The 14,763-nt window shown below is 44.1% G+C and overlaps 1 protein-coding gene across 3 annotated transcripts in view; it reads left to right on the top strand.

Moving 5' to 3' along the window:
• The window catches only part of LOC110492595 (protein NDRG3), a 56,777-nt gene that overhangs the window by 12,424 nt on the left and 29,590 nt on the right, over positions 1–14,763 (top strand). For 2 of the 3 annotated variants that reach the window (XM_021567021.3, XM_090203823.1), the window contains exons 2-3: positions 8,365–8,453; positions 11,383–11,415. In XM_021567021.3, coding sequence (XP_021422696.1) covers positions 8,397–8,453; positions 11,383–11,415 — 90 coding nt within the window. In that variant the 5' untranslated portion in view covers positions 8,365–8,396. The remainder of the gene's footprint in view (positions 1–8,364; positions 8,454–11,382; positions 11,416–14,763) is intronic. The other variant, XM_036947611.2, reaches the window with a different exon arrangement.

Genomic DNA, 14,763 nt, shown 5'->3' with positions numbered 1-14,763 from the left:
CGATCTGCTTACCTATAACTACTATTTTTATATTTAACTTATTTCCAGATATCTTTAACTACCCACAATGCACTATTTCTCAACGTCATATGGAGGATCTACTCTGCTAAAGAGTTCATATGCTAGCTCAGGCTGGGTAACGTTAGCAACACCTTGATTTTTTCACAGACTTTGTGGCTGTATTATCTAGTTGGAAAGCTTTAGCATTGCAGGCTCTGGTGCCTTCTTGCAGTGGACTCAAAATGAAAGAGAATCATTCTTGCTTGCTCTAATTGTGTAACAGTGGTACCTCGTCTCTTCTCCTTACTGTTTTGTCTACTATTTGTCATGTTCTCTGCCAAGTAGGCTACGCAAGTGTTTTTGTAACTTTTTCCATATGACATTTTTGGCCGATAACGTTATTTTCCTTGCCCCCCCCCCCCCAAAAAAACATATTTAAAATGCTAGTGGCCAATTTTAAGCATTCTAGTACAGTTAAATACACTGCTTTCTTTACATAGTTGAATGTGCTGACAACAAAATCACACAAAAATGATCAATGGAAATCAAATGTATCAACCCATGGAGGTCTGGATTTGGAGTCACACTCAAAATTAGTGGAAAACCACACTACAGGCTGATCCAACTTTGATGTAATGTCCTTAAAACAAGTCAAAATGAGGCTCAGTAGTGTGTGTGCCTGTGACCTCCCTACAACGCCTGGGCATGCTCCTGATGAGGTGGCGGATGGTCTCCTGAGGGATCTCCTCCCAGACCTGGACTAAAGCATCCGCCAACTCATGGACAGTCTGTGGTGCAACGTGGCGTTGGTGGATGGAGCGAGACATGATGTCCCAGATGTGTTCAATTGGATTCAGGTCTGGGGAACGGGCGGGCCAGTCCATAGCATCAATGCCTTCCTCTTGCAAGAACTGCTGACACACTCCAGCCACATGAGGTCTAGCATTGTCTTGCATTAGGAGGAACCCAGGGCCAACCGCACCAGCATATGGTCTCACAAGGGGTCTGAGGATCTCATCTCAGTACCTAATGGCAGTCAGGCTACCTCTGGCGGGCTGTGCGGCCCCCCCCAAAGAAATGCCACCCCACACCATGACTGACCCACCTCCAAACCGGTCATGCTGGAGGATGTTGCAGGCAGCAGAACGTTCTCCACGGCGTGTCCAGACTGTCACGTCTCACGTGCTCAGTGTGAACCTGCTTTCATCTGTGAAGAGCACAGGGCGCCAGTGGCGAATTTGCCAATCTTGGTGTTCTCTGGCAAATGCCAAATGTCCTGCACGGTGTTGGGCTATAAGCACAACCCCCACCTATGGACGTCGGGCCCTCATACCACCCTCATGGAGTGTCTTTCTGACCGTTTGAGCAGACACATACACATTTGTGGCCTGCTGGAGGTCATTTTGCAGGGCTCTGGCAGTGCTCCTCCTTGCACTATGCTGGCTGTATTGGTGCTACAGTGGTTCTTCCTTTAAAGTTGCGGCACACCTTGTGTGCTGCTGCAGAATTCTGTGGCATGTCATTAAAATGTGACATTTTTCTGTTATTGCTAGTTTGACCACCAGAGGGCATCTTTGAGAAGCATTTGATAGTATTCCGTATTGGCATTACCAGACAATTTTAAAACCTTTTTTTGTAATAACATAGTATAAGTGATTGATTTTAAGAAATTTGCCTTAATTAATATTATGGTGTTTCTATTCAGAGGAAAAACGAAGCCCTCAGGGTTTCCGTTAGGATTGAATGGAAAATATGACTCTGTACAACGTGACGTGACGGTAGGGAGTAGACTACAGGATTGGAGGTTTCTCTAAATTGTTTGCCTTCACTAGATGGCTTTCTTCCAATATTTCGGTAAATCGGTGATATTTATTCCCATAGTAATTCGTTGTTCAATGTTTTTGTTTATTAGGCTACTGTGCAGTCTACAATACATACTGTAGTAAACATTGGAAAGTGCCTAATTCCTTACATAAGTGAGAGCAGGCCATGTCTGTACTAGAGGTTGACCGATTGTGATTTTTCAATACCGATTTTATTGGAGGACCGAAAAAAGCCGATACGGATTAATCGGCCGGTTTTTATTTTTCTCTTTAGGATGGAACAGAAAATATGGCGCTGTACAACGTGACGCTCGTAAATAAATTTCCAGACACAAATGAGACCATTCTTGACCATTTTACTTGCTCTAGCAGAGCAGGTTAACCAGAGCGTTGGTGACTGTGCTGCTGGAAACAATTTAATTTCCCTTTTTTTCTGATGTTTACTGACACAGGCCATATTCAACCGGTGTTGAGCACTCGTAAATGCATTATTCTGCGTTCTGGTACAGTCAGACGAGAGTGCTCTGAAATCGGAGTAGATTGCCAGAGCGAATTTACAAAATCACCCGAATGTCCCTTGAACACACAACGACTATGCCATTTAGCTAAGCTAAGAATGACGGGAATAATCAAGTCAATAAACGTTGGGTTGTTAGTTAGCCTATAGTTAATATACTGTCAAGTTTGATGTATAACTACTAACGTTAGGTAGATAGCTAACATACCGGTACATACTACTGTAATGATATGCTATGTGGTTGGTAAGGACAGCGTAGCTAACAAATTGTCAGCCAACATAACGTGTAAGGTAACTTATTTGAAAAGTCATTACTTTATTGCTTTGAGTAGCAAGCTACCCCTTGGTCGTTAGGGCAAATCTGGTCTATGATGGGGGGGGGGGGGGGTTTCAGACCTAGCTCGGCTATTAGACTATTCTTTAATGGTTGAACAGTCTATTGTTCAGCTATTAACCCCCCTCCCCAACTTGCAACAAATTGTGGTGTTCCTTTCCCTCTTGCAAGCGTTATCATTCTGCGCCTGAGTGGCTCGCTTGTGGGCTGGCAGGATATAGCAGCATCTTCGGTTGTGCATCAAGAATTCTGCACCTTTGTATGAAGGTGTGGTTATTCACAGGCAAATTGTTATGCTATAATTGTTCTGAAAGCAACAAGAAAAAAAATCGGACACAATGGAAGTCTAAGCGGATACCTACGAAGAAGGACTGTGTGATGATGGCATCTCAGGTAAGCAGCACTGGGCGTTCTTCCATCCAACTTTTACAAAGCTAGTATTTAGCCCCAGTGTCGGTTCATAACATTCTACTATATTCCATACATACTGTAGAATGATAAATCATGCAATTATTTCTCTCAAGCTAACCAAAGACATTTAGCTATGAATGCCTGTTCCCGCCATTTTCAGTTGATTTAATCTAACTTTCTTTAATGGCAACTCCTAAGCAGGCCATGTCATATTTGTTTCATAGTCGATACATAATCCTATTTCATGACAGTGAAACGATTAGCTTTTTTTTACAGAAGGATGAAAGAACACTCTTTCACGAAGAGTTAGGGAGTCTCTGCAGAGTGAAGATGGTGAAGGTATCATTGCATATTTCCCATCACCTAATGAACAACCACAATACCAGTCTGGTGTTCAGCTTTATGTGCTGTACTGACGTATCCTGAAATGGACATCTTCATCCCCCTGCTCCCTAAATCCTCTAGGTTATATCAGCTGTTTTTGTGAACCCCTCCTGTATCTGAACTAGATGACATAGGGCACAGCATGATCATAGGTGAGAGGTCACTTGGTCGGGTCAACAGGAAGTATTATTAAAGAGATGCTATACATTGAAATACAGACAGAGATGTAGTAGTCCCAGAGTTAATGATCCAAGGTCAGTTTTGCATTTGATCTCCTGATGAATATGATGACTGACCATGTTAGAATAATTTAAAAAACAAGGCTTAATCATGCTCTCTCTCTATCAATCTGTCACTCCTCTGCAGGTATGTTTTGATGTGAGGAAGCCAGTCCCGTCATCGCCACCTCAACCTTCTGGCCAACTGGGAGCCCAAGGCTGGTTAGGAGACACCGCAATTGTGATGAACTGAGAGAATATTAGGGTAGCACTGTAATTCATTAATCATATGCTGTCTGCCGCTGTTCTTACCTCTTTCTGTCTTCTACACCTCTCTCCCCACCTCGTCTTTCTGTCTTCTACACCTCTCTCCCCACCTCGTCTTTCTGTCTTCTACACCTCTCTCCCCACCTCGTCTTTCTGTCTTCTACACCTCTCTCCCCACCTCGTCTTTCTTCCTCGTTTTATAATGCACACCATATGTGCATTGAAGTACAGATTGAACTTGTATTTATAATATATTACAATTATCATAATAATATAATATCATATATAATATAATATCATTATAATGCAGTAAGTATTTATAACACCTGGATAATGAACTTCTTTCAATAAAGCGTTTCACATTCTCCACTGGTAGAAATTAAGTATCTCATTGAAATACTATCCTGTGTCCTGAGATTGATGCAGATGGAGTTAGATATGCATATATTATTTTCTGTGTATATATATGAATTACAAATCAGCCTTTACTTAAATCATGTTTCTAGTCTATTGCATAGTTACAATGTGTAATCATTGATGTCCCAGGAGCAGGTGTGGTAAACACTGTTGGAAGTGTATAATTGTAATATATACATGCAGACACAGCATCATTCAAATAATGGAGTTTGATATGACTGAAAAAGAATGTCTGAGATTTATACCTGAACCGCACCTTTATTTGCCAAGGAAGAGTACATGATCGGTGAACATATTCACTGTACATTTTACAATGTGAGAATCTCCTGTGGTAATAACTACAGTATATGTATATAGGACTTGCATCCTTGGCACAATAAAGTTATTATATTCTACTCAATCCATAGGCTTCATTAATGCCATCCAGACTTGAAGTTGATACAACAACTGTGATAGCTGAGGTTCATAGATTCTGGTTCTGAACTAATATTCATACCAAATGTTTTAGGTTCCATACACAGATTGGCTACATACTGTTTCTAGCTAAACATCCATAGACATGCAGTTATTTTAATCCTCTACTACACAATAAGTAAATAGTTAGTTAGCTAAGTTACTTCAGCTCCATGACAGGGCAAGTTTGCTGATTTTCTGTTAGAAATATTATGAATAAACAATATTCTCATTTTAAATAGAACTGTAACTAAGTAAACTTATATTCTGTTTTTATTATATCTGATTAACAATATGAGTTCATAAGAAGGGATTGTGTGACACAGACAAGGAGTAATTTGAAGTTAATGAACACCATTCCAACTAGGAAGAAGCGAATGGGTTGTGGATTAAGTAAACAGATAAGGTAGTTAACCTATGGTTGAACCGACGAAACTTGGCTCTGGGGTGTTTTTAGATAACCTAGGAATGCACTCACTGTCTTTTCTGTTAATTAGAACTGTCAGCTAAGTGGTGATCGATAATTTTGAGGGGTCAAAAGTTAATTCAGTTGTGTTGTGTGTCCTGTATATGTGTTCGGGGGGTCAGAATGGACTTTTAAAGTTCCCTTTGTCCCGGCTGTGCCCTCTGTCAGCCAGGTCAAGTACAGGAGATTCTGTTAAGCAATGAAATGACGTCATGTTATTGTATATAAACTGTCGCTCGTGGTAACGTGGCAGCGCCCCCCCGAGAATAAATTCTGTTACCTATTATTGAAAAGACTGGTCTCCGTCTATTTTATGCAAACAAGAATCTTACAAATTCTCATAAAATAGATTAAGGGAATTCAATTAATGAATACATATTGGTATAATTAAATTACAGTAACATTTTCTCAGGAGTCCCTAAAATATTAAACAATGCAAATTATAACTTAATTCCCCTGTCATAACACTAGCTAGCTAGCTAGCTGGCTAATGTTAGCTAGTCAGCGAACTTGCTAAATAGCAATTTTCGTAAATTAACTTTATGACCAAATAATGATGCACAAATGTTTCTCTACATTAACTAACATATTCCTCTCAATTGTAACTGTTTTGCTTGACTCGTTATGACGTTATAACTACTTACATTTGGATCCACCGTAATGTTTTGTCAGCCATCTTCAACAAGAGACGGGTGGCTCGCGTCAAATTCATCATTGGAACCACTCGATATGATTGGTCATATAAAACCCTTGGGACCCAAATGCATAATGAGTGCTCTAACTCCCCCTTGTTGTGGTTTGGCGCAATGAAGCCGTGACGCTGGGTACCTCCAAGTCCTGCGGTGCAAGCTCGCTACTTTTAAAGGAGGAACCACTAGTTAGCTAGCTAGCTCCAGAAGTTGCGGTCGAACAAATAATGCTTTATTACCAACGCAGTATTGTAAACACATCGTTCGTGGCCAGTGCTGGACATGTAACTAAATGAAAAGCCACTTTTTTTTTTTTTTTTTTCTTTTGCTGCGGTCTCGGGACACAAGCACATTGGAATTTATGGAGAGAGAAAGACATTCAAATTGCATCCATAATATATAATCCTGTTCAAGGTAGATGTCCTAGCCTCCCTCTTTCAGGTAATTCATTCAATGCAGTATTAGCCTTATATTTAGCTAATAACTTGTGGTTTAATATGCATAAGATTCTAATTTAGCTATAGCCTCTGCAGTGTTCTATTGCACAATGAAACTGCTCTCCCATGAAAAGCTAGAATAGATGGTTGGTCATCTTTTTGAGCATTTCTTATACTAATAGACTATTTGAAGAGGGACGTTTGCTGAACGTTAAAATACAGCAGCGAAAATGACTCAATGAGTTTGAAAGAAGAGAAAGCATGGATGGCTATAGCAGTTATTTGTCTGACAATGTAATGCCTTTGTCCTTGACTGCCATCTACTTCATTCAACTCTTCCTGAAAGCAAATCCCTTAGCATAGTCATTGAGCTGATCTAACATGGTGGGAAAAATAATGGCTGCTTCGTTCAGGACGTCTCCAGTGATCCATCAGTAGTGCAGTCAGGCAGAGTTATGCTAACAATCATCTCCTGGGTCAGCAAGCGCAACCATCAGCCACTACAGGTTTTCTCTTGGCTTTGTCACACTGAAGGAAGTGTTGGATCCATCCCTTCTCCTGGAATAATACCTCTCCTCCGGTCTCCAGTATGCTCAGCTGATCTGGTTTTAATTGAGAGGGATTGTACGAAGATGTTGCTTTGTCCTCCGTCCACTTACAACGTCCTGTTAGTGGGCTTCACAGGTTTGGTTTTCCTGCCTGTTTGTAACTTAGTCAATACTACAGAAAGCGACATATTTGAGTGGTAGGCTGTGTTGACTTCTCTGCTGAAAATCTCTTCATCAATGTGCCCATCAAAGATGCATTCTATTTTCAGCCCACACTTTCAAATCCCTTTTGTTTTCTGTAAAAAAAAATGCCTTCCAGATTATGTGAACGAGACCGTGTGAGACACAGGCATGCTGTGAAGTCTTCATCTACCCCACATATAATTAGATTTAGAACTGGGACAGACTTGGCAACGTTCACTAAAAAGACATCGCAGCACAGAGAGGGAGAGAGAGAGGAGTGTTCAATAAACCACAGGACATTCATCATGACAGTCAGGATGATATCCACTGCATGTGATCCTGGGGCCATTTGCTAGATCCTTGTCTTGTTGGTTCTCTCCTGGCTCATTTCACCACTACTGTAGCGCTTAGACGTTGGCCACACCGTGATGACACTCGGTCACATGCTCCCCTACTGCGACAGGGTAAGGGACTGTCCCCACTGACACCCCATGGGGAGGGAGATGAGGTTCGGTGTTGACATGCCCAAATGCACACGACACACTTTATTTTCCCTTTCTTATTGCACCCTCTGTGTGCAATAATATGGGAATTATTTTGGTGCACTGTTAGTGTTCAGTGGAAAATGTCTGCCAGTGAATGGCTGAACTGTCATACTAGTATCCATTTAGGGGTTTTGACAACTTGAGTAGCTAGGCTACTACTGCGATTGAATCGCATTTCCATTTTAAATGGCTTTGTCATAAAATAGAAGTGTAGCAGTTATTATACTGACAATTTCCAGCCAGACGTTAGATGGTGTCAGTACTAGTACATCAATGCTCCCCCTCCATGTCATTACTTATTCATGTCCTCATTTCTAGTGCTCTCCATCTCTGGTTAACAGGATTCTTCCTGCTCTCTAATCCTCTTCTCTCTTCCCAGTTCTGCTCCCTTTCTGTGGGTAACAGAGCTCCAGTCCACACATGCTGATCTACCACTACAGCATCCTGTTCCTATCTAGTGAGCAATGTTAAGAGGACACTCGGTGTCCATGGCAACGGAGCTGCTGTTTCTCTCTCGGTTTCTCCTGATCTCTGTTTTTGAGTCTTCTATCCTCAGACTTATTCATGCTGGCAGGATATAGGATATCACTCAGGGAGTAAGTTGGTGGTAGTAGCTTACTACTGCTTCCTGTGAAGAAATCTGATACACTTCTCTCTCTCGGTCTCCCTCAGGTGTGATTGACAGCTGTCAGACCTAAGTTGAGATGGACGAGCTCCAGGACGTTCAGCTGACTGAGATCAAGCCACTGCTCACAGATAAGGTGAGTGGACAGGAAGAATAAACCCAGTCCTTTACTCCCACCAGTAGGTTCAGCAGTCACTAGCCTGGGCTGATCAGGCTTAGCACTGCACAGCTCTGCCCTTCAGTCAGTCTGTACTCTCAGCATAGATCGGTTCCTTTTATTTACATTTGATAAATTTGCCTTCCAGGCCCCAAGGTGCTGCTGCTGCTAGTTACCCTGGGGAAACGAGACTGGCTGGGGTACGTGGTGGTGGGGCTGGAGGTGCTGCAGTGTGGAAGTGCTATAGGGGAGAGCAGTGCTGGACTTGGACTGGAAATATGTGCCGGTAACCATTTTGGGTGTCGGTACTGTTTATATTTAGGTGAAGCAGCTCCAGCAGTAGAACATTTGAGGTGTTGGTACTCCTGCACAAGTCATGCACTGGGGAAGAGGAGAGGCTGTTATGAAATTAGATTGAAAGGAGATGTTATTAGATGTGATGGCAGATTAGATGTGACTATATTGGTAGCTAGCAGATACTGGGAGCTGATGTAAGGTTGTCTATATTGTCAGGAAATGGGCTTGCTGAGTGAGCTTGGTTTTTGATATCGCAGTGAATCCGCCATTTGAGTTTCAAAACAGCGTCCCACTTTGCTCACTATGGTGGGTGGCTGAGGCACTTGAACCACTCTGCAAATCATAAACCCCTTGACCCTGCCTCGTTAGGTTGAAAGTTCCTGACGGACTGTAGTAGGGAATGTGTGTTCTGCCCATGTAAAGGGTGGCAGGTAGCCTAGTGGTTAGAGCGTTGGGCCAGTAACCGAAAGGTTGCTGGATCGGATCCCCGAGCTGACAAGGTACAAACCTGAAGGAGCACACTATCCAGTGTTCCTAGGCTATCCAACACTAGTCCGGTGTTCCTAGGCTATCCAACACTAGTCCGGTGTTCCTGGGCTATCCGACACTAGTCCAGTGTTCCTAGGCTATCCAACACTAGTCCAGTGTTCCTAGGCTATCCAACACTAATCCAGTGTTCCTAGGCTATCCGACACTAGTCCAGTGTTCCTAGGCTATCCAACACTAGTCCGGTGTTCCTAGGCTATCCAACACTAGTCCGGTGTTCCTAGGCTATCCAACACTAGTCCGGTGTTCCTAGGCTATCCAACACTAGTCCGGTGTTCCTAGGCTATCCAACACTAGTCCTGTTCCTAGGCTATCCAACACTAGTCCAGTGTTCCTAGGCTATCCAACACTAGTCCAGTGTTCCTAGGCTATCCAACACTAGTCCAGTGTTCCTAGGCTATCCGACACTAGTCCAGGCTTCCTAGGCTATCCGACACTAGTCCAGGCTATCCAACACTAGTCCAGTGTTCCTAGGCTATCCAACACTAGTCCAGGCTATCCAACACTAGTCCAGTGTTCCTAGGCTATCCGACACTAGTCCAGTGTTCCTAGGCTATCCGACACTAGTCCAGTGTTCCTGGGCTATCCGACACTAGTCCAGTGTTCCTAGGCTATCCAACACTAGTCCAGTGTTCCTGGGCTATCCGACACTAGTCCAGTGTTCCTAGGCTATCCAACACTAGTCCAGGCTATCCAACACTAGTCCAGTGTTCCTAGGCTATCCAACACTAGTCCAGGCTATCCAACACTAGTCCAGTGTTCCTAGGCTATCCAACACTAGTCCAGTGTTCCTAGGCTATCCAACACTAGTCCAGGCTATCCAACACTAGTCCAGTGTTCCTAGGCTATCCAACACTAGTCCAGTGTTCCTAGGCTATCCGACACTAGTCCAGTGTTCCTAGGCTATCCGACACTAGTCCAGTGTTCCTAGGCTATCCAACACTAGTCCGGTGTTCCTAGGCTATCCAACACTAGTCCGGTGTTCCTAGGCTATCCAACACTAGTCCGGTGTTCCTAGGCTATCCAACACTAGTCCAGTGTTCCTAGGCTATCCAACACTAGTCCAGTGTTCCTAGGCTATCCAACACTAATCCGGTGTTCCTAGGCTATCCAACACTAATCCAGTGTTCCTAGGCTATCCAACACTAGTCCAGTGTTCCTAGGCTATCCAACACTAGTCCAGTGTTCCTAGGCTATCCAACACTAGTCCAGTGTTCCTAGGCTATCCAACACTAGTCCAGTGTTCCTAGGCTATCCAACACTAGTCCAGTGTTCCTAGGCTATCCAACACTAGTCCAGTGTTCCTAGGCTATCCAACACTAGTCCAGTGTTCCTAGGCTATCCAACACTAGTCCAGTGTTCCTAGGCTATCCAACACTAGTCCAGTGTTCCTAGGCTATCCAACACTAGTCCAGGCTATCCAACACTGTCCAGTGTTCCTAGGCTATCCAACACTAGTCCAGTGTTCCTAGGCTATCCAACACTAGTCCAGTGTTCCTAGGCTATCCAACACTAGTCCAGTGTTCCTAGGCTATCCAACACTAGTCCAGTGTTCCTAGGCTATCCAACACTAGTCCAGTGTTCCTAGGCTATCCAACACTAGTCCAGTGTTCCTAGGCCGTCATTGTAAATAAGAATTTATTATTAACTTGACTTGCCTAGTTCAATAAAAAATGTCTTATGTCTGGACTAGTGCAGTAATGTTCCTCCTCATCGACATCTGCTCAGTGTCTCCACACTCTGCTCCAGCAGTACATTACTGCTAATGATGAGGGTGGGTGGAGGGCTCAGTATGAGGACAGTAATGACACACAGAGAACCCAGGGGTGTCCTCCACATTGCTGGGAGCAGAGAGAGACAGAGCGAGAGGCAGACCCTGGCATCAACCACTAGAGGTAATTTACTCCACACATTGATCTGAGATGGCTCTTGTTGCCGCCTCCTGGTTACACCTGTGGCTCCAGACTCTTCGCCTTGGAGCAGAATGACTGAGGGAGAAGAGGAGCTTCGGATCCCCTTCAATCAAAAAATATATGACTTATTTTTTCTTCTCTTCCCTCGGCAGAATGGGCGTAACTTCCAGGACTTTGATTGTCAGGTGAGTCAAACGTCTCTTAACCAGTGTTCACATTGGCAGTATGAGGTGACTCAAATCCATTTTTTTTCCATATCCGATAGAATCTGTTATTTTTCCTGCAGTCTGAACAGCTAAAAAGCACATGGAATCGGGTATTTCAAGTCACCTTCATAGGTGGTTTGAAATCAGATCAAATCTGATTCCTGGCCATGTGACTTGTCTGAACAGTCAAATCTGATTTGCCCTCAAGTGGTTTTAGACTGTTATTTGGCACATCTTGTTTCTTGCTAGCTACTCTGTTGACAGTTTGAAAAGAACATGTGGTAGCTAACTAGCTTGGTAATTGTTTACAGACAAATTAGTGAATGTGCTTGAAAGCTAAACAGATGCCCAGCTAGCTAGTGGACTGCTAGCTAGCTAGTGGACTGCTGTGCCCAGCTAGCTAGTTTACAAGGTCCAGAAAGGCACATTAGCAGGCCAGTCATAGTGTGTATTTTGTCAGAATGTATCGGCGTTAACAGATAGGCCTACCATCGGGAAATAGGACCTTCTCATCCTCTGTTTGTGGTGGTTCATCATTCTCCCAAGTCGTCCTATAATTAAAGTGGCCACCCACCAATATGCTCACACGTGACCAGTTATCCAGGCGAGATTACAGTGTGCTCTGCCTTGTCTCCACTCCAATCAGCACCTACAACCAAGAACACTTGTACAGAACACGTTTTTGATTGGTTGTCAATGTTTTATAGTGGGAGGGACAGGGAAAACTTCGCTCTGAAAGTGATACAGACAATAGCTCTCGTTATCGTTCTCCACTCTTTTTGTAGTTATCAGTTAACGCTCCTGTTCACTTAACTATAATGATAACAACATTTTTTATCATTTATCTTCATTGGTGTGGATGGACCTTTTGACCATTTTACTGTCTCCACTCCAATCAGCACCTACAACCAAGAACACTTGTATAGAACACGTTTTTGATTGGTTATAAAACATTGACAGTGGGAGGGACAGGGAAATGTTTTTATAATTTATCTTCATTGGTGTGGATGGCCCTTTTGACCATTTTACTGTGAATAGGGCAGTCTGAGATCGTTGCAGCTTTAGGCCTACCCATAGTAGAATGGTCAGTCTGTGGGGATGTGTATCTTTTCCTTTCGAGATGATTTGATACACATACACATACATGGGCTCTGATACCATGAAGGAACCATACATTGTAGTTTGAAATGATTCCGTTTGATAAGAGGAACGAATCTATATGATACGAGTCGATGCACTAACGTTTGTTGTATAAACACTAAATGGTAAGTGATGCTTTAATGTGCATGAAGATGATAGTCCTGAGTTTCGGTTCCTTCTCCCTGTGGCGTGTCGTCACGGTTCCTTCTCCCTGTGGCGCGTCGTCACGGTTCCTTCTCCCTGTGGCGCGTCGTCACGGTTGACTTATTTCCCCTATACAGTCAGCCTAAAAACACACACACTCCTCTCGTGTGACCCTGTTGGACACATCTCTATGGTGATTGATTGGCCAATCGACTGCTTGTGGCGGGGTGTGGGCGATGTATGTTGTCAGCATGTGATGAGCACAGCCTCGTGTCCTCTGGGTTGCTGTTATTAGACTGAGTGTGGATGTATTCACTGAATCCAACCAACCTTGAGGCTTTACAATGCAGTACATGCAACCCAGCTGCCTGCAGGAGCCTTGAGAGCAGCCTTGCTGTATCTGATTCTCTTAATGACACTCCTCTCTTCCAGTCCTTCAGTGCTTTTCTCCCTTAATTAACTTCCTGTGTCTCAGCGGGCTTATGAAGCACCAGGTTTACCTCATCTTGACAGTTTCAGACACGCAGACAGACAGGGACGGGCGGGGGCAGGCAGACGTGCAGACAGACAGACTGGGACGGGCGGGGGCAGGCAGGCGGGTGCACGCTGGCGCCCTCCACCCTCATGGCGGCACGGCGCCCTCCACCCTCATGGCGGCACGGCGCCCTCCCCCCTCATGGCGGCACGGCGCCCTCCCCCCTCATGGTGGCATATTTTGTCATAAAAAAGAGAGGCATGGTTGTCATGGCAATCCTCTCAACTCAATTCTTTACAAAGCAGATAGAGGATGTTATTTTTCCATCCAAGTGGTTGAGGGGAAATGGAGTTTCATTACTGTACATAAAAGCACCGGTGCCTCCAGAAGAGGGCATCATGAGCACACGTGTGAATCTCCAAGTCAACCCCAGGGAACATGGTTATAGAATTATTGCAAAACCTTCCATTGATATAATTAACTATTGTTGACAGAGCTGAACTCAACATGTATTCGCGTCAGCCTCACTGATCTTGAGGACTTACATGAATGGTTTGCCGACTGGATAGCATGTGTCCAATCAGGGAGGTTCTCGAGGCTAATCAAACGTGTGCTTTGGTTTGATAATGGTGTCCCTGACTGGACAGGTTTAGGCCATCATTATCTTGTGCTTGGTTTTATTAGTTACATGTTAGTCATTTAGCAGACGCTCTTATCCAGAGCGACTTGCGGTAGTGAGTACATACGTTTTTCGTACTGATTTGACACCAAACTATCCTCCATCCTGGCCTGTCATGTGGGCTGCCTGTTTTCTGCATAGGGCATTGCAGCAGCCAGTGAGACTGCATCGGGACGAGTGATTTTGAATGGCAGAAGGCCTGGGATTAAACGATACAGTGCTGACAGCAACCTTGCCTATCATGTCCACTCAGTGTTTTCCCTATACTGTAGGTCGGCCATGCTGGCTCCCTTGGTGCCATGTGACCTAGATGGGCTAGCTATCTTAAGATGAATGCACTTAACTGTAAGTCGCTCTGGGTAAGAGTGTCTGCTAAATGACTAACATGTAAGTGCCATTAGGAGAGGGCTGAAAGAGTGTGAGGGAAAGTGGAGGGAATCAGCGTCAGGGGAAGAACACTAATGGTTGGATCGGAAGAGGATCAATAAACTACCTGTGGATTATTGGCTGATACTGAACACCTGACTAAAATATTAGGTTTAGGCATGATATGCTAATAACCTCACATAGACGTCTAATCCATTCCAATCCACAGAGTTCTTAGAAAATGGCGTGTTGGTGGTTGTTGGAATTGGGCAGTAGCGTGTCATGTGCATACCATCCTTTTCCTTTAGGAGGCATGGGCTTTGTTGGAGGTCTCGCTGCCCCCTCTACATGCTGACTAGACTGGGGCGAACGCTGCTGGAGGGCGGGGTCCTAAATCCTGCCTGCCGAGAGACTGATTTATTCTGATGAAGTCGTTATTGGATCCATATGGTTGAGATATTTATATCCCAACATGGCTGGTAGGGGTGGTGGAGAGGAAGAGGGGTAGGTGAATGCACACTAA

This window comes from Oncorhynchus mykiss, chromosome 16, assembly GCF_057628025.1.
Source record: "Oncorhynchus mykiss isolate SJ-2025 chromosome 16, ASM5762802v1, whole genome shotgun sequence".
Lineage (NCBI taxonomy): Eukaryota > Metazoa > Chordata > Actinopteri > Salmoniformes > Salmonidae > Oncorhynchus > Oncorhynchus mykiss.
The sequence above is the reverse complement of the archived record's forward strand: the minus strand, read 5'-3'. Positions and strand labels throughout refer to the sequence as shown.